Source organism: Schistocerca americana, chromosome 8, assembly GCF_021461395.2.
Source record: "Schistocerca americana isolate TAMUIC-IGC-003095 chromosome 8, iqSchAmer2.1, whole genome shotgun sequence".
Taxonomy (NCBI): domain Eukaryota; kingdom Metazoa; phylum Arthropoda; class Insecta; order Orthoptera; family Acrididae; genus Schistocerca; species Schistocerca americana.
In genome coordinates this window covers 491051796-491078454 of record NC_060126.1, presented here as the reverse complement: position 1 = coordinate 491078454, position 26659 = coordinate 491051796, and the positions used below count along the sequence as shown (strand labels likewise).

General features: G+C 39.7%; 1 protein-coding gene across 1 annotated transcript in view; it reads right to left on the bottom strand.

Annotated features, from left to right (window-relative positions):
- Window positions 1-26659, bottom strand: part of LOC124545478 — an 85332-nt gene that overhangs the window by 31948 nt on the left and 26725 nt on the right. Inside the window, exon 3 of the mRNA XM_047124411.1 lies at window positions 10626-10784. Within this exon, the coding sequence (XP_046980367.1) occupies window positions 10626-10784 (159 nt within the window). The remainder of the gene's footprint in view (window positions 1-10625; window positions 10785-26659) is intronic.

Below are 26659 nucleotides of genomic sequence, written 5' to 3'. Positions count from 1 at the left end.
TGAACCTGAACAGTTGAAATTCCTAGGTGTTCAGATAGATAGTAACCTGTTGTGGGAATCCCACCTTCAGGATCTTGTTCAAATACTTGTTGCCATTTTTACTATTCAAATGGTATCTGAAGTAAGTGAACGTTTGACACAAAAATTGTTCTACTTTCCTTATTTTCATTCTCTTATGTTGTTGTATGGTATTATATTTTGGAGTAGCACTTCCCATTCTAAAAGGATATTTTCGGCTCAGAAATGGGCAATTCGGGCAATAATTGGCATAAGTTCAAGAACCTCTTGTTGGCCCCTGTTCACTAGTCTGGGTATTTTGACAATGGCCTCTCAATATACATATTCTTTATCGTCAATTCTTGCTAACATTATCAGCTTATTTCCAAGAATAAGCAGCTGTCAGCCAGTTAGTACTTGGCAAAAATCCAGCATGCATTTGGATTGGACTTTCTTAACTCCTGTGCTGCATCTGCTTCCAAAAAGCTACCACAAGTTTTCAAAAATCTTAGCAATAATCCACATGCTTTCAAATCTAAACTGAAGTGTTTCCTCATGAGTCACTCCTATTCTGTTGACGAGTTCCTTGATAAGTTAAGCTGATTTTTATGTTATGTTGTTGACTGTGTTTGCTGAAATTTATGACCTGACATTTTTTGGGGTCATAAAGATTTTATTTTTATCTGTTATTACTTTTATGTTGCAATTTCATGTACTGACATGTTCCATAACCTTGGACTTTTGCTCCTCAATTTGGTTCTGTGCAACTTGACGTAACCAATGTTGAACCCTGCCTGTGTCAGCTCACTCTTCCATCCAACTGGGATCCACATGCTCTATCCCCAAATCACCCCTGTTAACTTTCCAGAATTTCTGAACCTCAAACTGTGACTCTCCATCACTCCTCAAATGCCTGAACATGAAAATTAATCTTACATCCACAGAAGGAACAAAATCCACCAATCTGTGAAATTAAAAACTGGGTGTTATTGTGATTTAGCATTACTTTATTGTCTGTAAGCCCTGAACTTATGTCATGAACTGGACTGTTTGAAACCCAGCCAATGTTGCTCACAACATCCTTTACTATCAAGCTAGTGTCATCAGAAAACAAAAATATTTTAGAGTTACCCTAGAGGGCATATCATCTATATGTCCGTTGCAAAAGTAAGAGGTGAACCAATTGTGAGCTACTCCCTGTATTCCTTAATGGTCCAACTACAGGAGCAATATTTTGTGATCAACACAAACACCTTAGTTAAATCAAAAAATATGCCCATCTTTTGAAACCTTTTGTTTAACCCATCCAGTACCTCACAGAGAAAAGAGAATACAGCTTTTTCAGTTGTTCGGCAACTTCTAAAGCCAAACTGTACATTTGAAAAGATTCACACAATCATAGCTTTTGGCCATTAAGGCCTTTGTCAGCAGTAGACACACCCACACACACACACACACACACACACACACACACACACACACACACACACACACACACACAAACACACACATATATGCAAGTGCAACTTGCACATCATGGGATGTGTGTGCAAGTTGCACTTGCATGGGTGTGTGTGTGCGTGTGCATGTGTATGCGTGTCTACTGCTGACAAAGGCCTTAATGGCCAAAAGCTATGATTGTGTGAATCTCTTTATTGTGCCTATCGCGACTCAGCACCTCCGCTGTATGGTTAGTAGCAACTTTCCTTCTCCTGTATTGTTACATTCCATCATAGATTTTCCATTGTTTGATTCAAACTGTACATTTGATAGCAAATTGAGTGATATAAAATGATCGATTATCCTTACACACACAGCCTTTTCAATATGTTTAGCAGACACTGATGGCATAGAAATAGGTTTAAAATTGTCTACATTACCTCTTTCTCCCTTTTTGTAAAACATCTTTTCTACTGAGTGCTTTAATCATACAGGAAACTAAACATTTGTAAAGGAAAAATTACAAATATGGCTAAATGCAAGGCCAACATGTGCAGCACGGTACTTTAATATTCTGCTAGGTGCGCCATCATATCAATGAGAGTCCTTAGTCTTCAGTGATTTAATTGTTGACCCAAATTCCCCCTTGTCGGTAGCACAGAGGAGTATTTCAGACGTCAGTCTCAGAAAGGCATTTTCCAAAAGAGTTACATGATTTCATATAGAAACTAAATTTTTATTTAATTCACCAGCAATGCTCAGAGAATGATTGTTAAATACTGTACATGTATCTGATTTATCAGGAACAGAAATATTTTTACTACAAACTGACTTTATATTTTCAACCTTGTGCTGCTGAATAGACGCTTCCTTCATAGCTGACCAAATGGTTTTAATTTTATCCTGTGAATTAGCTGTTCTATTTGCAAACCACATACGTTTTGCCTTCCTAATAACATTTTTAAGCACCTCACAATACTGTTTGTAATGGGAAACTGTAGCTTGATTGTGGCTACTTCTGACATTTTGATATAATTCCCACTTTGCTCTACATGATATCCTTATCCCACTAATCAGCCACGCAGGATGCTCTTTATTGCTAGTACCCTGTTTAGAATGTTCGAATGGATAGAAAATCTCAAAGTGCATGAGACATGTGATAAGGAAAGCATTATCTTTGTCATCTATGTTATCAGTGCTATAAACATCCTGCCACTCTTGTTCCTTAATGAGTTTTAAAAATCTCTCTATTGCCACTGGATTAACTATCCCACATAGTTTGTGATTATATCTGACAGTCTTTTGAGTACAAACACATTTTAGTGTTAAAATTTGTGCATCATGGTCTGAAAGGCCATTCTCTGTTCTTAGATTGAGTCTGATTGGTAGAGTTGGTGGTGAAAAATTGTTTCCAATGTAGTGTCTGGAAGAAGGAAAGAAGTTCTTTAACAAGCTCTGCATGATTAAATTTGGGAGTGGGGCAAAAGGTGACGCCTATGGGAAAAGATAGTGGTTATGTTTTGGGTTGTTTAGGTTCTGCATTCAGTGTGGTGATTGTAGGGAGTTATGGAGAGTGGGGTAAATGTTGTAGGTCTGCAAGACAGTGTTTTTCAGCTATGAGAGGTGTTGGGCAGGTTTGGAGGTTGTTATAGAAGTTTGGGCAGTGGCAGACTCAACCCAAGACCAATGCTGAACCCTGCCTGACTCAGCTCACTCCTCAATCCAACTGTGACCCACACACTCTGTCCCCAAATCACCCCTGTTAACTTTCCAGAATTTCTGAACGTCAAACTGTGACTCTCCATCACTCCTCAAATGCCTGAACATGAAAATTAATCTTACATCCACAGAAGGAACACAATCCACCATCTAAAAACTGATCCTGAGCTTATAATCCTACCTACTAACAATGGCTGCCCCACCGTTGTCTTGAACTGCAACGATTACCTGGCAGAATGACTCTGCCAGCTGTCAGATTCTTCCACCTACAAACTCTGCCACAGTGACCCCATCCCAGAAATCCAGTAGAATCTCCAGTCTCTCCTCAATTCCTTATGCCCATTCCAGATTCTCTCCCAAGTGTCCGTCACTCGCCTCACCCCTACCACTCCCTGCACTCCTATCTTCTAAATGTTCCTAAAGTCCATGAACTCAACCACCGGTTACTGTGACCCCACTGAGAGAATCCCTGCACCTGTAGACCAACATCTTAAGCCTATTACCCACAACCTACCCTCCTATAAAAATATATCTACCATTTTCTCCAATGACCCTCCACAGTTCCTGTTCCTTTATCACATGGTGCCTTACTTGTCACTTGTGATGTCCCCTCTCTTTACACTAATGTCCCTAATGTCCAGTGCCTTACACTATTGAACACTACCTTTCCCAGTGCTTGACGGATTCTAAACTTACAACTTGCTACCTAGTCACCATGACCAAATATAACCGCAAGCCCAATTGTTTTTCCTTTGAAAGCATTACCTACAAACAAATCTGGAGTATGGCTATGTTCTTCTATGGCATCATCCTATTCATGGGCCATCTAGAGGAATCCTTCCAAAAGACCCAAATCCTAAACCCCTCATGTCTTTCAGATTCAATGGTGACATCTTCATGATCTGGATTGAGGGTGAGGACACCCTATCCTCATTCCTCCAGAACCTCGACACCTTTTTCCCTATTAACTTCACCTGGTCCTATTCAAACAAAAATCCACCTTCCTCAATGTTGACCTCCACCTCAAAGATGGTTACATTAGTACCTCTGTCCATATCAGACCTATCAACCATCTGCAATACTGCCACTTTGACAGCTGCTACCCACTCCATACCAAGAAAACCCTTTCATACAGCCTAGTCACCCATGGCAATCGCATTTGCATTGGTACCGCCCAAAATACACCAAGATTCTCACTAAGGTCTTTACAGACCATTATTACCCACCCATGTGCAAAAACATCTCTCATGCCTTTTCTTTCCAGGCACCTACCATACAGCCACATAGGACATTTCACTCATGGCTCTGTACCACACGGGATTGGAGGAACTGAATTACATTCTCCACCAGAGTTTTGACTACTTCTCATCATGTCCCAGAGTGAGAAATGTCCTACCCACTATCTTTCCCACCAGCAGCACAGTGGTATCCTGCCACCCAACAAACCTACACAATATCCTCGACCATCCCTACACAACCCCTGTTCCCACCCCCTTGCCTACTGGCTCATATTGCTGCGATAGACCTAGATGCAAGACCTGTCCCATACATCCTCCCACCACCACCTGCTGGAGTTTGGTCACAAACATTTATCCTATCAAGGGGGGGGGGGGGGGGGTACCTATGAAACCAGTCATGTGCTCTACAAGCTAAGCTGCAACCACTGTGCTGCATTCTATGTGGGTATGTCAACCAACAAGCTCTCTGTCCGCATTAATGGCCACTGACAAACTACGGTCACAAAACAATTGGACCAACCTGCTTCTGAGCACACAATCCAATGCAAAATTCTTCATTTCAATGTCTGCTTCACAGCCTGTGCCATCTGGATCCTACCCATCAACACCAGCTTTTCTGAACTCACCCTGCAATATATCCTACATTCCCATAATGCTACTAGCCTCAACCTTCATTAGTCATTGTCCTTAGCCACCTAGCCCCTTCCCTGATCCCATTCCAGCACTGCACAGCCCTCTATTCCACCGACACACCCAGTCTTTTCACCTCTCTCCTTTCCGGTATCCTTGCTTCTGATCCCCTATCTCTGTCTAACCTTCCGACTGCTTGTAGCTGCCCTACCCTCTCTCCATCCCGTCCCTGCTTGCAACTGTAACACCACTTTACCATTCCCCACCCTTACCCCGCTTTCCCTCCTCCTGCACCCCCAGCCTCTTTCTTACCACCATCCAGTTGTCTCTCGCATCACAAGCTGCTGAGTGTAGTCTGGCTTCACCTGCCAGAGTCTGTGGTCATTTTTGTGTAAGCTGCATTTGTGTGTGTGTGTGTGTGTTTTATCTGTTTCTGATAAAGGCCTTGTTGGTCGAAAGCTTATAGTGTGACAGTCTTTTTGTTGTGCCTATCTGTGACTCAGCATTTCCTCTATTTGGTGAGTAGCATCTATCCTTTTCATAATATTGTTATAATCCATCATAGATTTTCGATTATTAAAGTTAAAGTCTCTATCTCCTTCAAGAATCATGTAAAAATTCTGAATGTCTATATGGTAGAAATCTCTATAACACCTCTACGCATGTCAAGAATCTATTCTTAAATTTAATTAGGTACAGAATTCAGTTTATTTGAAAAACAGCCAAAGCCTTTGCTTCACAGAAAGTTTCTTAACCGAGAACTGGTCATCACAATCCTTTATGCAATGGAACTGGTTGCACAATGGGATGTGAGAATACCAGGCTTCCATTTATGAATTGCTGGTGGAAGCACTCTGACCCACTTACTCTCAAATGCCAACTAACTTACATTGTACTATAATCTTCATGCCAATTAATCATTGTCTTTTGTTTGTTTGAGTGATATCTAAGTCTTCTGTTATATAAGATCTGATGAGCATTGAAGTACATGGATGATATGATACATGGAGTTACTTTAGTGAAGTAATTGTGAAGCTTTTCCAAGAGCCAGTATTAATTCTTTATGTACAGTTTGCCCACCAAAAGCAGTTCTATTCATAAGGTTGAATACATAAAAAAAATAAAAAAAAAAAATAAATAAATAAAAAAAAAAAACTAATCATTTTCTCTGATTCCAGGATGATAATTTATGGATTCACACGTGACTGATAGTCTAGAAATCATTTTAATTACCTCACCCAAGACACCTTAGGCAGCTGCGAAAGTACCAATGTCTGCTCACAGTATAAGGTGCGTAAGTGAACAAACTGTGAAAAATGAATTCAGTTTTAAGCACTTTCAGTTCTTGTTTATGTAATATGTAGCCACTTATTCATTTTTATTATGCAAATTAATAGTTCAAAGAACATTCTCTTTACTGTTAACATGTTTACATTTCTGGAGTTGAACTTTCACTTTCTCACACCAAAGTTTGTAAGTGAAATAGAATATACTTTACACATAAATTCTGAAATTATGAAAGTAATAAATACCTGTTGTAATTTAGATGTAATTAAAGATTAGTTAAACTCATTGTTTTCTAATATAACATATAATTTCATACAGTGAGTATAATGTACTCTGAAATATATTTGTGATACATGCCTCTTTATAATGTACAGTGATCCTTGAGATGTGACACTTTCTCCAAAATTGCAACTTTTAATAGTATATATAATGTTTCCAATAAAGTAATGCTATACTTTTGGTTACTGTAAAGTTATTTGAGATGATGGAGAAGTGACTGTGTGTGGCAGTTATGCACCGCTAAAATAGGCAGTTGTTGGGCAGACTTTGTGACATGAAATCTGTGCCAATCAGTATAATGTAAAGATGAACGTCAACTGTTCTGTTGGTTTTCATAATACATTTAAGGTTAAAAAAGACAGTGGTTGTTAGAGTGCCAACATCATGTTCCAACAAGCAGGAACAGTGCGTGGTTATAAACAGCTATTGTTGCAGCAAAGCAGGATTCATAATTTACCACACTACCCCTAAGCATTAAATTCAAAGTTAAGCTGAATCCAATTTAAAAGCAACGGCAGCAGTGTGCATTCAGGTGTCTGTGTGGCTGCGTACATGAATTCATGTACTTTCTGCTAGAATAAGAGCCATAGCTTGAAAGGTAGTGGAAACTGCTGCTCTTATGTGTATCTATCCACCACACATCAGTCCACTGCAAGTGAATGGTAACCTTTCCCTTATTTTAGACACTGTTGCAGCCAGGAACTTCCATTGTTGTTATGAAAGGGTGTGCTGAAAAGTGATGCCTGGTTGCCCTTACTGCTTTTCTGATACAAGTTGCAGCTCCCTGTCTGTAGACGGTTCTGAAATGTAGCTTGTAACATGATGGTGTGTAAAGTAAATATGTCAGCTAAGAAACGGCATGCTGAAATTGAGTTCCTCACAACACAAAATATGCCTTCAATTGAAATCCATACAAGCATGAAAGATGTGTATGGCGATGATTGTATCAACATCACTAATGTGTGATGTTGTGCTGTTCGTGCTCATAAAGAAGGAAACAGTGTCGCTAACTGAGCCGTGGTAAAAATTGCTGTTTTGAAGAGCGTGCCGCAGAGCGTAGTGTGAAGCAGTCACCCTCCGTTTCTGGCGGTGGCGCCACTGTGGCAATCGCAGCTTTGGTGGCTCCCTCTGGTGGGACAGGTGAAAGGTAGCCTGCTCACATGCATTTAAGGGGCGCTATGAGCTCGCTAGGTAGCGAGTCTGGTCAGTTGGTCAGCTGGGTCAGTGTGGGGCAGTCAGTGTCTGTCTGTCGTCTGGAGTGCTAGTGTGTGGTAGGCCGCCAGTCTGCTCAAGTTTGTTCAGGCAATGGTCATTGGTGGTTGGATTGATTGGTTGGTTGGTCACACACTGAGACACAAGATGACTGGTCCGTCTTGAGCGTCGGCACGTGTGAGGTTGCCACGTCAGTCCAGTGGGCCACGCCGTATAGCGAGGGGTAGTGGCTTTGCGCCCGACACTAGAGCAAATGGAGTCAACCCACGACACTGGTCGCACCGCTGCAAGCTGCGACACCATGAGATGGGAGATCAGCGCACCTTCCAGCGTCCGTTGAAGCGGCTGGCAGTGGACAGTTCAGGAGAGCATTATGGGGGTGCTGTGCTAGGTCTTCACCAGACATCACAGTTTATTAGAATTAAGTGATTCATGAAATGTTGTTTAATTTAGTTGTTAAATTCTACTTGTTTTCTTGGTCAGTCTCTCATCCCCAGCTTGCTCATCTGTCTCCCGTCTGCATTTGTTAGGCAGTTAGTGTCTGTCTGTCAGTCTGCCATATGTTAATAGCTGCCTCTGTCATTTTTGTCGGATTCGGTTTAATGAATTTATTGCTTGAAGTGTAACAGCTGAATTCCTGAAATATGTTTTTATCTTGCTTATCATCTTGAGAGGTGGTGTATGTGTAATGTAGAGCATGTTTGGCCAACCTGGTATATTTTATGTAAGACTGCATTTCATGGGTTTTATTTAAATGGTGATTTTAGTATATAAAGTTGCCACCCTTCCACCATAAGGCTTTTTTAAAAAAAATTAAGTTGGACCTTCGGTGGCAAGTTAATCTTTTAATGTTAGTGTTTTGTATCATTTCCATCCCTCGTAAGGGGTGCATAGTTATGTGCTTGTGTGAGTTGTAAAAATTTTTAGTTTAAAGTAATCTGGTGTGTTGCAGATTTGCACCAGTGTAGTCTTTCAGAGGTTGTGAGCGGTCACGACTATGGCCGTGTCAAAAGGGAGCAGCAAGGTTCTCAGCCTGAAAGCTAATACAGTAAAAAAAATTTTTTTTTCTGCCTTGGAATAAATTGTAACTTGATATTTAGAGGGTGCTTTCTGATTATAATTTTAAGTCTGTTTCTAAAAAAAAGGGCTTTTAGGAATAAAGTTTCATTTGTTGAAAGGAATTTGATTTGTTTTCATCAGTTACCCACTGGCAACTACTTCCATGCTCACATAGTATGATTAAATGTGTTAATGTTCTTGATGAATCACTAGTAAATAAAGTAAATTCTTAAGTATATTCTTAAGAAAAAGTTTTGAAAGTAAATTCAGTTCACTAACCTCTACATGTGTGACAGAGCTTGGAGTGGATGATCACTGATGAGACTCTTCAGAACTGTGTTGATGAACTCTTCAGAGAAAATCATCAGATAACACGGTTCTCAGGTAAGAATGTTGTATCATAAGAGTATGTAATGGCCATCATTGCAGAACTGCAGTACAGAAAATTGTGTGCTCATTGAATGCCTCAGATGCTCACACCTGACATGAAACAGAGGAGGCTGGATATCTGTCATCAATTTCTTTTGCGTTTTGAGAGAGAGGGTGATGGGTTCCTTAACAACATTTTGCAGGTGATGAAAGCTGGGTTCACCATTTTGACCTTGAATACAAGAGAGCAACAATGGAGTTTCATCACAAAGGACCACTGGTACCAAAAAAATTCAAGACCATGGCATCACCAGGCAAAGTCGTGCTCACATTGTTCTGGGATGCTGAAGGTGTGGTGCATTTGGAATTCATGCCTAAAGTCACCACCATTAGCTCTGAAAGATACTGTGAGACACTCAGAAAAGTGAAAGCATAAATTTGAAGAGTTCACACACACATGGAGCACCCTTTTCTCCAGCAGGCCATGCCACACCACACACAAATCTCATGACATCTGCAGCAATCTGACTCCTTGGGCCCACTGTCGTTAATCACACCATTCCAACTTGAACCTGAGTGATTTTAATTTGTTTACATTTAGGATCACCTTTGAGAACTTCACTTTGATAGTGATGAAGAGGTGCAAACAGAAGTGAGATTGTGGCTCCATCAGCAAAGTCAAACAGTCTACGGTGAGGTTATTTACAAACTGGTCTCTTGGTAGGAGAAGTGTGTTCATTGTCAGGTTGACTGGATTGAGAAATAAATATGTAGACATGAAGAATAAAGATTTAGAATGGCAATAATGATTTTCTTATTTAAAAGTATTCACAGAAAAAGTTCGAATTCATTACTTTTCAGTACAGCCTCATACTTCATGAGCTTTGTTTCGAGCACATAACTATTTTATCTTCCCTAGTTTTTAAAATTTCATTTAAATGTTAATCACTCTAACTTGAAATAATAGTAACAATATGCATTTAAGTATGAAGATTGTGTACATCTACACTAGTATTTAAACATGTATGTTAGTCAAATTCAGTGGTGTTCTTGTGACAGCAACTGTTAAATAGGCAGTCATCTTCTACCATTGTCAAATGAAAAATCATGTTGTAAAGTATTAACAGCAAGGGCTGTTATTAATTCATCTCTTTTGTTTGTTGGCAAAATATGTTCATGCTGTTTGAAATAATTTTCTCCCGTGTCATTTTATTATAATTTTTTGGTAATGTTTCTTTCTAAACATGTTACACAAATATAGTTCAGGTCTTATATTGTCAAGAAAAAGTATGTGTTTTTTTCCTTAGCATCATTATTTTCCAATTACTTCACTAGCACATATTTTTAACTAAAACTTCATATTTATTGTGAAGAAGAGGATTCAGAGTTACATACCGGTGCTTTCCCCATTGGTTGTGTGAGCTCAGCAAAAATAATAAGGACATTGATCATAATGAAGCCAATGATTGTTCCATGCACTATTTCAGCTTTGAGCACAGTGTCTGCAATACTTAAATTCTGAGACAACAGTGCCACTGTTGAGACTGCAAGAGCCTGTAACAGAAATTTGTTTACTGGTATTTTAACTGATCAAAATCAGATTATGTTAAGCTGCACTTCATCTTATTTTATCAGAATGTCTGTCTAGAACAGGCTCGTCCAAACAGCGCCCCGGGCAAATTTGTATGTTGTCGCAGTGGCCGAGCTGTGTCACTCAGCTGGCCGTGCAGACCGCCCGCTGTCCTTCGCCATGCCGCTGTATGCGCACTTTGTAAGGACAACATGTCCGAAAGAACAGATACCATCGGTGACCATGCAGCTCATTAGAATGAAATTACAATGAAATGAACACACTTAGCTGCTTACAGGTGTTGACATACGTCAACGGGGACAGATGAAAATGTGTGCCCCGACCGGGACTCGAACCCGGGATCTCCTGTTTACATGGCAGATGCTCTATCCATCTGACCCACCAAGGACACAGTGGATAGTGCGACCCTTTTTGAAAATGAAAGGATGTCCAGAAGAATTGCTTTGTGGCCCTAAGTAGGTGGCGAATTTGGCTTTTTTGAGTGACCTTACTGGTCATTTAAATACTTTGAACATTTCGCTCCAAGGTGAAAATCACTCTGTTGTTGATTTAGTGCAGACAGTTCAAGCATTTCAAAAAAACTTATTTTGTGGGAAAAAAAGTTGTGCGAGAATAACTATGGACACTTTCCTGCACTAGACAGCGGTAAAGAAGACTTGGACTTTTCAGATTATGTTCAAATCATTTGCGAATTACAAGAACAGTTGAAAACAGATTTTTGGAGATAAGTGAGCTTCAACCAGCCTTAGATATATTTGTTTGCCTATTTTTCCTTCGGGCAGAGGACGTCTCACAAGTGTTCCAACTAGAGCTGATTGACCAGCAGTGTGATGTCCACCAGAAGGACCGCTTTCTTATGTGTAAAACTTTGGATGACTTTTACAGCTGTCTTCCACGAGAAAAATATCCTCTTTTGCACAAGCACGTGGTCAAAGTTCTCTCCTTGTTTGGTTCCACGTATATTTGTGAGTGCTTTTCCTCTCTTTTAAAGCTTGCTAAAACTAAGAACCATTCATTACTTGGCGATAAAAAATTTGACTATTTCGTTAAGGTTAGCAGTCTCAAGGAATATTCTACCAAGCCTAGACAAAATCGTTTCTTCAAGAAAGAAAATGTGTAAAATGTTAATTGTCTTCTTTAACAATGTTGACTGTAAGAATTAAAGAGCTTTATAACCTTAATTATATTTTGTAATTAGTTTTCAACTTGGTCAGTTAAAATTATTATGTACAAAACAGCAAACTAAGGATCCAATTTCTAAACTCTGAAAGGGGATACAAAAAGCTGTAGTATGAAGTACAACAAAAAATATTTGCTTGTAACTACTAACAATAAGAATGAGACTCTACATCCCTTACATAAGATTATTTCTAAAACAGAATATTTATGACTCTAGTTTCACTTAAGAGACTGATATATTTTTCAGAAGATGCCTATTGTACATAGCCGGCCAGAGTGGTCAAGCGGTTCTAGGTGCTACAGTCTGGAACCGCGCGACCGCTATGCTCGCAGGTTCGAATCCTGCCTTGGGCATGGATGTGTGTGATGTCCTTAGGTTAGTTAGGTTTAAGTAGTTCTAAATTCTAGGGGACTGGTGACCTCAGAAGTTAAGTCCCATAGTGCTCAGAGCCATTTGAACCATTTTTATTGTACCGCAGAAAATTACTAAGTTGTTCTTCAGTTTTTGTTTTGGATGTTTTCTATAGCTTTGCATAGTAATTCTGCCACATGAACACTAGTTGTTACCTGAACAGTAAATGGTTTGCTTGTTTTATCACTCATGGACCTCTTTTACAGAGGTGCGCTTCCTCTTTTATTTTGTTTACGTTGGATCTGACCGTGGGACAGCCCAGCGCAGAGCTGGGCTATGCTGTATCTCTCACTCCACGGCAATCTCCCTTGCTCCTATGCTGACACTAGCGACACATGGTCATGCACGGGGCGCTGAACTACACTGCCTTGTGCCCGTGGGGTGCGGGCGCGCCCGCCGGGCATAATTCTTGGATGAGCCTGGTCTAGAACATGAGTTCGAGACAGTTTTTTTTGTATAGACAATAAAATGACTGATTATGATTATTATGGTAACACAAAGTTCTAATAGAATGTAAATAATTTAGGGGTGAAGTTCACAATTCACCAAACAGTAAAAGTGTTAAGATTTTGACAGGTACATAAACAATATTAACCTTCCAACAGGCACACCTTCTAGTTGCACAAGGACGGTTGCTTGTATCTCACAGATAGCACGTTTTGTTAGTACACTTTATGTCGTTTTAAATATTAAATTTTTATCATAAAAGTAATATTAGGCATTATTCATGGGTTATACAAACAAAAGCAAGGCAAAAAATTTATTTAAAAATAAAGTTTCAAAACACACATTTTCTTCTCACAGCTTCTCGAGGTACTGTTACTTACTTTCTGTATACGAATGTCAAATTTATATAGGATTATGCTTGAAATTTTGGTTTTTCAATATACTGAAGTTATTTAGAAGTTGAAATACTAACACTGTAAACATTTCTTGAAAGATGTAAACAAAATTTACCGCCTATATATCTCACATTTAAAGCAGGTTATTATTTAGAAGCTGAAATACAGTTGTTGCAAACATTTCTTGAATGTTGCAAACAAATAAACTGCCCACATATTTCACATTTGAAACAGATGATTCTCTTTTCTTACTACTAAACATGGCCTACATCTTTTCTTCAGAGGCTCCTGAGGTTGATCATCTCCTCTTCCTTGTTGCTGTTGGTGTTCATCTTCTGTGGGCGACAAATTTAAAACTTTTGTATGGAGGTCTCTATTTACTTTAGTACTTCTCCTTTTTACATGTTCCTGTACAAGTTAGTTTGAAAGATATCTGAGACATTTTCTTCTCTTGAGATTATGGCTTGTGTTTCCTTTCCAGATTATAAATGAATTTATGGCAGCAACATTCATTATCAAAAAAAGAAAAAAAAACAGCACCAGAGGCCATTGCTTTGCGTTTCTCGCAACATTGAAAGACCCCCAAAGTTTGTCGACAGTGTCAACGCCTCCTTTTGTGTGATTATAAAAAGTTATAATTTCTGGTTTCTTGAGATCACCTGTTCCTTCATTGGTTTTTCCACCATTGTGAAGGCTGGATATCAATGAAACATTCTTGTACTTTTTTGGCACATTTGAAGCAAGTGTTGCCTCTTTGCGAAAATCAAACAGACATGAGTGACACTCTCGCTTCCTGCTCACTGTGAATTCTGGAGGAATTTGAGGCTTACTTTTACCTAACATGCCAACGTATGATTTTTTTTTTTTTTTTTTATGCCAATGCCTCTACCAAATCATAATCCATAAACCAATTGTTGGATGCGATATTCCCCCACTGTAGAAAATGGGTGCTGCTAACCTTTCACAAAGTCGGAAGGTTTATTGCTTACACTAAATGGACCCTCTGGTTTAGTTCCAGCATATATTTCCAAATTACATGTATAAAATAGCCGAGAGTTGACTAAAGCATAAATTTTTATGCCATATTTGCTTGTTGTTTTGGCTTATGTTGTATGAAACCGTATCTACCTCAAAAAAGCCTTGAGTTTTTCATCAGTTGTGAAATTTTCACCAAGTGAATAGCATTTTTGGCAGTTCACAACAAATTCTTCAAAAATAATTCTTGTAGGAGCTAGGCAGTCAGGTTTTCTTCGTTCTCCTCTTGTTTCTGCATAATCAAAAAGAATGAATCACATTAAGAACTGAAATCTTTTTACAATCATGATGGTTAGGAAGCCATCCATCCACCATAAGTTGTTGAGATTCAGACTAATCACATAGTACAACCCGGTGAGATAAAGCAGCCTGAATAAGGCTTTCATTTCAACTGCATCTGTCTGTTAAGCATCACTTGAACAAGAATAGTTATCTTGTATTGTAAGAATAAATTTGTTTGTATTTTCTACAATACGTTCAATCATTGTGTCAAAGATGGGGCATTTCCATGAATCTAGAATATTAGTCACATTGTTTGCAGGTCTGACTACTCCGGGCAGATGAAGTAAAATATTTTGTTTATCTCATCTTTGCCTGTTCCTTGACTTTTTTTTGCCATGACCAAACCTCAATTATTTTTTAATTTTTCCTTTGAACAGCTTGAGATGTCGAATTGGTGCTCTCATCTCTGTCGTCTTCTGAGCTGGACTGAGCACTCACTCATTTCTGTTTCAGAATCTCCATCTCTTTCCAATAGGTGCTCTTCTTCATCAGTGGTACAGTCCCCTATAAAACTGTTGTCCTGATTATCCTCATCATTGGTATCATGCAGAATTGCATTTATCACAACTTCAACATTCAAAGGATTGTTTAACTTAAACATCTCTTCGTCCCCCATAGTACCTAAGAAATAAATATGAAACAAAACTGAATAAATAACATGATGCAAGCATTGAAGGTCACACATATTTGACACATATAATTTAGTTTAATTTCATTGTCGATTCAAGACACATGTAAATTCATCATGTACACTACTTTAAATTACTAATAAGCATTAAACATTTAACAATAAATGATGGAAAATGAAAAATTAAAAACTTACATGGAGGATTGCACGTATTCCTCAGATATGAAACATGTGTTACTAGTTTGCTGTTTAGTGTTGCGGGCAGGGCCAGGACTGAAGTAGGCTGGGGTCAGATGAGGAGGCTAGAGCAAAGGGGGGTTTACCTCCCTCCCACTTTCCAAGAAAAGGTAACAAACATTGTTGCTGTGTATCTGACATATACGTGCACCTATCAGAAGGTTAATAGTAAGTACAGATTTTTTTCAGCTCATGCAGCTATCTATAATGAAGTACTGTCTGAAAAAGGTTTCACAAATATTCCATCAGACCTTGAAAAGGTTTCAAAGAGGTGCAAGGATTGGGAATTTGCATTAAATGTTCAAAAATGTAAAATTCTGCACCTCACAAATCATAGTATCCTTTGTCTACAATATCTGTGACACAGTAGGAATCAGGCAACTCATACAAACATCTATGTGAAGCAGTTTCTATAGATATGAAATGAAATGATCACATATTCTCAGCTGTAGATAAAGGAAGTGGAAGACTTTGGTTAATTGGTGGAATACTAAGAAAATGTGTTCAGTCTACAAAAGTGACTACTTACAAAAAAAACTTGATCCATTCTAGATCATTGCTCAAGTTTGTGGAACCCTATGAGATAGGTTTAACAGCTGATTAGTTTCTTATACTCCAGTATGTGGTCACAAAAATCATCTTTACACAATGGGAACTCCACATTGGAACATCAACAATGAAAGGAAAAGATAAATTGCTACTTATCATAAAGATGACAGGTCAAGTTGCAGGCAGACACAACTAAATGACACTTACACATCAGCTTTCGGCCACAGCTTTTGTCAGAAAAAGAAAAACACACACACGCACATTCATTCACTCAAGCACACCTCACACACACATGACTACCACCATCTCTGGCATTCCGGTCTAAACTGCTGGAGATAACAATCATATGTGGATGAAGTGTGCTTACTTGTGTGAATGAATATGGGAGTGTTTCTTTTTCTGATGAAGGCTGTGGCTGAAAGCTAATGTGTAAGTGCGTTTAGTTGTATCTGTCTGCAGCTTAACATGCCATCTTTGAGATAAGTAAAAATTATCCTCAGATTATGAATCTTCAGATGTTTACCAGAAGCTATAAATTATGCCATAATAAAAAGTATTGTTTTCATACATATATAATACATGTCCTTAACAGTGCAATGAAGTATACTTGTTTAAAACATATCCAAATATAATGCCACAGTGACACTGACAAGATATATGATCAAGATTAGCCAGGCATTGTGGAACATAAATAAAATTATGGTGAAAATTAGGCCACATTCCCAGCAGAGTTATCATATGAACCGTTCATTGCCACAAAAAATATGTTTCTGTCACAAACTCGACAGTTGGCAGTGCTGTATACATGTTTGACTAATGCAGTTTATACACTGCCGAAAAAATAGAAGAGAAATGGCACACCCTTTTAGAGGACTCCAATTCACTCAAGATTTATAGTTGCAACAATGCATATGGAGTACATGATATGATTGCATTTACAGATCAATAGCACATGTGATTCTACGGAACCAGGTACCCATTCTGGAACACCCATATTAGTACATGGTGTAGCCCCCATGGGCAGCAATGCAGGCACTGACTCTGGCTGACTCTGGCATCCAGTCTATCATACAGATGACAAATACTGTCCTGGAATATGTTATTCCACATCTTTTCAACTTTTTCATGTAGTTCTGTAAGAGTTATTGGTTGAGGAGTCACATGAGTCACTTCTCGTCCCATCCCATCATATCCCACATCTGCTTAATTGGAGACAAGTCCTGGGATTGTGCTGGTCAGGGAAGTTCTGCAAATTTTGCAGAGCACATTGAGTTTAACGGGCAGTATGTTGGTGAACATTATACTGTTGGAACAACAAACCTCCATCCTACTGCAAGAATGGGAAAAGAACAGGTCTAACAACATTCTGCACACAGTAAGCACTGGTCAGTGTCCCCTGTAGAAACACCACAGGTGAACAAGAGTTGTAGCTTATCACACCCCACACCATAAGGCCTGGGATGAGGCCAGTGTGTCTTTGATGAATGTACTCTATAATACAGCGCTCACCAGGTCTATGTTGTATGTGGAAATAACCATTACTAGTGTGCAGGCAAAAATTGCTTTCATTACTGAAGACTATGGCAAGCCATTACATCTTCCAAGTGATGGCACCAGCCAGGCTGTGCATGTTGATGCTGTGGCATGAGTGGAAGATGGGCTAGAGATGTGTGTGCCCATACTCTCACTGCTAATAACCAGTTTGTAACAGTTCATGTTAACATGTCATAGCTCACAAGCCATCTCATCTGTGTTGTCATAGCTGTACGATCTGCCCCTGCTGCTCTTAAAATAGAATAACTCTGTTGGGCATCTGCACTGTGTAGATGTCCAGAACCTCACCTACAGGTGTGAGAATGTTCATGTGACCACTGGTATCACCATACTTGCAAAAGGGACACAGCATGACCAACTTCTGTGACAATTCTCTAAAAAGACCCATCCTGCTGCTCAGAAGGCCATAATTTGAATCCTTTAAAACCAGCTAAGCTGGATGGAGGGACATGAGTGTGCATCCATAGTTTGGTTGCCTGCTTGCTTGCTTCACATGTCTGCACCATATTGAGCCTTCTGGTTGTGGGCATCCCCCATTAAAAGATAGACACAGATGGCACTCTGGTAGCTATGCCACTGCATAATCTGTTGGTAGATGACACTGAAACCATTATCAGTACATCTGCTGCCTCCAGGGCACATATGCCTTCATTAGATTGAAGCCAGTCTTATCTCTCCAGGTTTACTCTTTCTTTTTTTTTCTTTTTTGTAGTAGTGTACAAAAATGTAGTTAAGTAAAAATGTGTGATTAAGTAGAAAGTATTCTTCTGCACATAACTGCATTTTTGTGTAATTTTATATTGGGTAAATATGTATTTAACAGCAACACCTGACAAGTTTATGAAAAACATATTTTTGTGGCAACAGTATGCAACTTGTTATGAACAGTAGTACCATCCACATGATGACTACTGCCACTGTGGCCTAGTTTGCACCATATTTTGGGTTATGTTTGATGATATCTTAGTGATTTTGTCTGTATTCTTTGTACTGTCAGTATGACTTCATTATATTAGGATAAGTTTTAAAGAAGTATGGTCCACCACATTTTAGAGCTCGGATATTCTGTATGGATTTTCATATATGTACTTTCCATAATTCTTTTCACTATGTCATAATTTCTTGTTTACAAGGTGTAGACTGTCCATTAGTTGCATTTGCTTCCAGTCTTTCTGAAGATACTCATCATTGACTGAAATTGATAGTTTGATGACAATTTCTGTGGTCATAGTTTGTAGGTTTGTTTGACCCATGGGAAAGCATCATGGAGAAGCTGAAAAAACTGAACTGGCAGACACTTGAAGATGGAAACAAACTATAGAAAAGCCTATTTACAAATTTTGAAGAATCAGAGTTAGATGATGAAACTATAAATTTACTAAAACTCCTTTGTACCACTAGGGATTGTGAGGCCTAGATTAGATTGATTGAAGAGTGCACAGAGACATGGTAATTCTTTCTACACTGCATGTGTGAATAGCGTGAGAAGAAGCCCTTACAATGGATACAACAAGAAGTATCCTCCACCAAATACTTTACAGTGCTTTACAGAGCATGGATTTAGAGGTAGATGTAGACAGCAGAGGGACTGAAATGTTGACAGATACATACAATGAGGTGACAAATGTCATGTGTTAATGATATGGCTGTATACAGTTGGTGGTAATATGATGTACACAAGGTATAAAAGGGCAGTGCATTGGCAGAGCTGCCATCTGTACTTAGGTGATTCATGTGACAAGGTTTCCAAAATAATTATGGCCACATGACATCAATTTGCGGGCTCTGAACATGAATTTGGAAATTGTTAGGTGATTCAGTAGGCTACTCTAAGATCCACAGTGTCAAGAGTCCACTGAGAATACCCAAATTTCAGGCATTACTTCTCACCATGGACAACACAGGGGTGGCCTTCACTTAATACTGGGAGCAGTGGTGCTGGTGTGGAATTGTCAGTGCTAACAGACAAGCAACACTGCATGAAACAGCTGAAGAAATCAATGTGGGACATACAGTAAATGTATCCATTAGGACAGTGTGGCAAAATCTAGCTTTAATGGGCAATGGCAGCAGACAATATTGCCTTTGCAAATAGCACAACACCAAATGCAGTGCCTCTCCTGGGTGCATGACCAAATCAGTTGAACCTTAGAGACTGGAAAACCATGGTCTGGTCAGATGAGTCCCGATTTCACTTCATAAGAGCTGCTTTAGGGTTCAAGTGTGGCGCAGACCACATGAAGCCATGGATCCAATTTGTCAGCAAGGCACTGTGCAAGCTGGTGTTGGCTCTGTAATGGTGTGGGCTGTGTTTACATGGAATGGACTGGGTTCTCTGGTCCACTTGAACTGATTGTTGACTGGGAATGGTTATATTAGGGTACCTGGAGCCGATTTGCAGCCATTCATGGACTTCGTGTTCCGAAACAACGATGTGCCATGTCACTGGGCCACAATTGATCATGATTGGTTTGAAGAACGTCCTGGACAGTTTAAGTGAAGGATTTGGCCACCCAGATCACCCAATACAAATCCCATTGAACTTTTGCAGGAGATAATTGAGATGTTAGTTTGTGTACAAAATCCTGTACCAGCAACACATTGCAATTTTGGATAGCTGTAGAGGCAGCATGGCTCAATATCTCTGCAGGGGCTTCCATGCTATGTCGAGTTGCTGCACTGTGCCAGGAAAATGGAGGTCCAACATGATATTAGGAGTTATCCCATGACTTTTGTCATCTCAATGTGAAGAAGACTGAAAACTTCTAATACACATTTTCAGTCTTGTTTATGTGCCTCTTGATATCTCAACACTTCTATAATTCCATAGAGTGTCACCTTTACTCTTAAATTATGAACACTATATACATCTAAATAGGATTCCCCTAATCTTTAGGGTCAAACTATGGAGAAAGAACATCAAAAACTGACCGACTATGAAATAAGAAACTAATGGAGGGAAATGAATAAATAGTCATTTGATTACATAAAAAACTTAAACTTGGTAGCAACAATCTGAGCCAACAGCAGTTATTGAAAAGTGATAACCATCAGCCTCAGTGCATGCATCACATTGCACAAGCTTTGCTACACTTTCTTAAACATGCCTGTTGTATGTTGTTGAATAAGACAGGCAACTAAGACCCTTTCAACCAGTTCTTCTTCTTTTTTGAATGGAGTTTCAGACATCAATGACTTCATGTAACCCCTTAGGAAAGAATTTGTCATGGACACACCACAGATGATTGTGTACTGTTTCTCAAGCTTACACTACTATCACTGATGCGGAAACATTACCAGTTTCCTAACACATACCTAACACACATTATTGAGTTAAGACCTTTATAACATGTCAAATATTAAATTCTCATTGTTGGCTGTCTATCTAAAAATAACCAACAGAAGTCCCTTTACTACAGGTTGCTCTGACTAGGTGTCCACCCATGGGAAGCTGGTCACCCACAGCACAAGTGGACAGGGTTGGACAAAAACCTGTTGCAGAGGTATTTAGCTTAAACAATCACACTGCACTGGCAGAGTGCACAGTGGCAAGGTGGCAAATGGGCTTGCACATGGGCAGATGTTTAAAATATGGCCCCCTGGTAGGTATCCTCTGCTAGCTGTACCTGCCCATGGATGAGGTGATGGGAACCATGGATTGCCCTTGTACTTGCCCTTGTACTTAGGGGCAGCACTGGAACAACTTTCTCTACCATACCCATAAGTTTTACCTCAAAGGTTTTCAACAACCCGCATAATGGTCCTATCAAAACAATGTATCTAAATTTCACACTATAACCACAAGCACTGATCTTAACATAAAATTAATGATTGCATACCAGGAAATAACATACACAAAAATTTGTTAGTATAATGTATAGTGCTTCATTAAAACATGAACTGGGAAAATCTTTTATAATGTGTATATCTTTATGTGATTTACATATTAAATGTGGGTTATTATTACCTAGTAAAGACACAATACTAAGCAGATTCTGAACTTTGTAGTGTGATACATTATAGTATGTAGTGCACAATATTTCTGAAAATTGAAATTTTTTATCATGATTTCTATTATATACATAACTATATTTGTGATGTTATTGTGACTTAATCCAAACAATGCCTTCTTTGTAGGGTTTCAATATATTCTGTTACTTTTTGTATGCTGAGTGATGCTGTAGTTAAAATGTTTAACTCCTTAAATAGTCACCCACAACATAATTGTGGTTGCAGATAATTTCCTGGAGCATTCATTGTAACCAGTGCACTGTCTGTCCAATCCTCAAGAATTCTTGCTATAATTACACAGTTTTGTGTGTGTGTGTGTGTGTGTGTGTGTTGTGTGTGTGTGTGTGTGTGTGTGTGTGTGTGTGTGTGTGTGTGTGGGCGCACGCGCGCCCGTGTGTGCATGCGTGCGTGTGTGCGTGCTTGTACATATAAATGTATTTGAAAGACTGAGCTGTCAAATACCTGTGCATTAAGAGGCAGAAGCAGCCTCTGTAAGCTATTTCTGTGAAGTACAGCAATAACAAATTATGATCCATGTTGAATTACTCACATTGAAAAGTAAGTGTGTGTTGCATGAGTCAACTGCCTCATCTTTGAGAATGAAATTCTTTGAAAGCTATTGACCTCAGTGTGTTCTGAACTCTGTATTCGAGCTGATGTGTTTGTACCGAAATGATCAAAATAAAGTTAATTCATTATAAACGAGCAAATACTTAATGTTGGGTTTGATATTACTTTATGTAACATCTCGATCCCCAAACTGATGACACTGACACTCAAAAACGATGCATACGATGCCACAAATGTGTAATGGAACATCGCCATGGACAAACAATGCAGCAACCGTTTGTCAGATTTCTATGTCCATCGACTTTGCATCGCGCCGCATCTGGATGCAGTGTACAGGAAGTGTAATTATTGTGTAAATTCCAAACTCTTGTGTGAATTGTGCTTTTTGGTAACTTTCATCATCTTCTCACACATCGACAATGCAACCGAGGCGCGCACGTCGTCAACGCGTCGGTAATTTCACTTCTGGACAGTGCAGTGCTCCTTTGCCGATTAATTTGGACAATTTTGATTTGCTATTGTGTAATGCATTAACTTTGTACAGCACTTTGATACCGGACAATCATGCCAAACAATGGATTGCAACAAACGGGGACTATGTTGCAAATCCCACTCCGAACTACGGCTAAATCGCATGCCTGGTCAAATTCTCAGGAACAATTTCATCAAGGACATCCTACTGATCAACGACAATGCACCAATTATGCCGACGACAATGCCAGCTGTTTCTCAGTGAAACAATTGATGTGCCATGCCTCCCTCTACACAGCAACCGAGCCACACCGACTCTGCTCGACCGCTACTGACAGCGACATCATGGCCACCGCCTGCTGGCTCACTGACCTCAACCCAGTCAAAACAAACAGCTGCGCGACATATGATCCCGTCACGGCTACTGCACCCGCATCTTGTCAACAACTCGCCGACACTATGCACGCTTACTGCCCGGCCATTCACTACTGGATCGTGCCCGAAACTTGTTCACCCACCCTAGAAGACAATTTCAGCCATATCAATGCTTCATAAAGCAGTGAACGTGTTCTCACTCCACCGTCACCGAGTACTGAGTTTCACATTCGCGATCGCACACAGATCTCTTCTACTTGAACTGTTACGTTAATACTGTGCTGCCGACCTTGTCTTGTGTGCCAGGTTACCCTTTGCTTAGAGACAGATTCTGATTTCGACCCCATCTTACTCAGTGTTACACAGCAGACTGCTTCACAACATACATTTTTGCCCGAACAACTGCGACAGCTAAGTGAGCAAATTGTGCCATACAACTTGTTGGTACAATATCAGTTACACATGCTGCAGCCGACACCGACCGAGCACGACATGCAACAAGATGCTTCTGTCATTGTTCCACCTCTGACTGCTGATGATCCTTCGCCGTTACTACCAGCTACAACTAATACCCTGACGATCATGCTACATGGATCTATGTCCCAGATGTCACAACTGTCAACATCACACCGCCTCAAGTGGAAATTCTGTGTTACTGATGTGGTACAAGCAACTTATTTACACCGCTGCCACCTTTCCTTGGTAGTTCCAGACACTTTGTTTATGTACCACGGGATAACCAGCTGCATTCCAGTGCGACTTGCATTGCCGCCCTCTTCACTACCTCTGCAATGTACGACCAACACATTGGGCATTTCTGCTTTGACAAGTGAGCATCTTTCCACTCCAACACATGACCGTGCAGCAGTTTTGCGCGAGCAGCATGCAGCCTTATGACTCAACCCCAGTGCCGACAGCGACAGCACACACGCAGCTCCAGTTCCATCGAACTGTGTCACCTCTCCGCCACAGACCAGTAGTTCATCCACCGATTCGACTTCTTCACGTTTACATTGTCTCATCGCCAACCTGCTCTGACCATGGTTTCACCGACCATGTCTGCCTTCCACCACCTCTCGCCGTCACCATGCCTTATGCACAGGGCTCACGGCCACGCCCCCCAACCTTCGATCATGGCTGTTTCGCACATCAAAACACCAACACTGTCAACTACGCTTGGAACATCCTGCCAGCTACCTCTGTAACACACTCACCGTCCATGGACTCTGAGGTGATGCTTCCGTCTACACCGAAGTCATCCGCCGCCAAGGTCAGTCATGTGTAGCTTGCTGTTTTCTCCCCAGGTGTGACATCAAGCACCTCTATAACTCTGTCATTAACGTGAGTGTTGCTCATCTGGCATCTCTTACGCAGCCTGTTAAGCCACAGCATGCTTGCTGTTACCAGACACATTGCACTTACCATGGCGCTCACCGGCAAATACTTTGGCAAAACATTGCATTGCATCTTCGACACACTCTGCACCTTTGATCGGATCAAAACCCCACTGTGCCACACGGCCTCAGCACAAAGATTTTCTCCCCACCGACATGGCGCCGCCTTCTGCTTCCACCGTGCCATCAGCAGCATGGCACGGTCAACCTGTGGACACCTTCTGCGCCTCCTTCCATCCGCTGGTCATGCCTACCAAGACATCAAGAAATGGTCCAATCGTGCCTCGCACTAGCGCCTGCCATGACACGATTGGTCATGCGCACCTGCGCCATCAGCCGGCCGGGTGCACAAATGCCTCTCATCATCCTTACCGTGCTCTGCACTACCAGCGGGGGCTCTGTGGTGGTTATCGACTGCAAGAGTTAACCGCCTCATCTTTGAGATCAAACTTCTTTGAAAACTGTTGATCTCAGTGTGTTCCAACTCTGTATTTGAGCAGATGTGTTTGTACCGACATGATCAAAATAAAGCTAATTCATTATAAATGAGTGAATACTTAATATTGGGTTCAATATTACCGTACGTAACATCTCGATCCCCACATGCTGAATGTGTTACATTAAAAGTATTGCATATCTATTAAAATAGTCTTAACTGATTACATATGAGCTACAGAAAATATAATGAGATTTTTGGAATCATAAGACACCCTAGAACACACTAAAATTATTGCCATAGTTGTACAACATCTTAATTGTTATTTAAGTTTAAATGTTTATTTATTTATAATAATTAACAGACATATTAACACATATGACACACAAATGATAGGTTGTGACTCAGTTACATGATGAGCCAGCTTGTGTGATATGTCTCAAAACAAATTGTCAAACAATTGATTTATAATTTTAATTAAGCTGTGACAAAACAGAGAATTCTGCACATGAACAGTATTATTTGACTTCAGCTTGTTGATATTACAGTTTGGATTACAATATAAAATTTATGAAAATAGGGTTTGCTATGTTCATAAAAAATTAAGACATTTGCTTTGTCCTGTAGTGCTGCAACGACAACTAGAATACAGGCCCATATTTGACTAGCTTCTGTGATTTCTTTCTGCCCAAAAGTAAATCAATAAATTAAAAGAATAAATTATAGACATTTCATTATGGTATGGTGTATTTAGATTTAAGAATATGTTAATTGAATTTTCATAATTATACAAAATAATGTACAGTGTACTTTTGATAATGAGGGAGAGGGATAGTAAGACTTGACTCCAGTAGTTGGTAATGGGACCAAGCCCAGGAGCAAGCAAGAAGAAGAGCCTTGTAGTCTTTCTGTTGGTGCAGTGAAAATAGTCTTTTAACCATTGTTGTTGGAAGGGTGAAACTCTTTTTTGTGACAAGACTGGACAGTCAGTGACCTGCATGTGATAAAGTAGTTCAGGATAGTGGCTGTACAGACTTAGTGTGAGTGTAGTTGACCACACTGAGATGTTAATGTATGAACCAAGTGAATAGTAAGACTGATATGAGTGTCGTAATTTATTTGGTTTTAAATTAATTTTAGTGGAACTTTGGAAACATTGCAAAGTGTTGACATTGTGTTACATGCACTAGAAACTCTGAGGCTCATTAGTGTTTGGAACTTTTCATTCAATGAAATGTTTGCTTTGCTCTGCTCTGTGGAGTGATTCATTCAAGTATCTATTTCAGATCTATTTAGAAACATATGGCCATCTTTGTTTGACTCTTTGCTTACAACTACATTTACAAGTTGAATTAAACCAATGCATCAGTCTACCTCATTATCCTTCTGGATACTACACCTCAGTTCTTTTGTTAATAATTTTGGTTTCATATATTTAAAAACATCTGTGTAATTCCATAAAATTTCACAGACTATTATGCTAAACTTCATCAATGTTTAATTATTTGGGGCTAAAGGCAGTGGTACACAGCCAACCTTTGGATTTAGTTGAGTCAGAATTATTGTAGGTTGTGTGCTTGCCCAGTCACTACAGGTTGCTATTAGTAGGATCTTACTGAACACACAGTTGGATCACTTGTCCTAAAGTAACCAGTCGACTAGCATATGTTTTACATTGCTGCCTTAGCAGACAAGATTTATAGTGACCTCAGACTTTACAGTTGTTTATAATGGACCCCTATCTGAAAAAAAGTAGCGCAGATATACTCTGAGGTCTTGATAGCATTTCAGAGTGGTGCAAAGATGTGGCAACTTGCTTTAAATATTGAGGAATATAAAACTGTACACATAAGTTACTGAAAA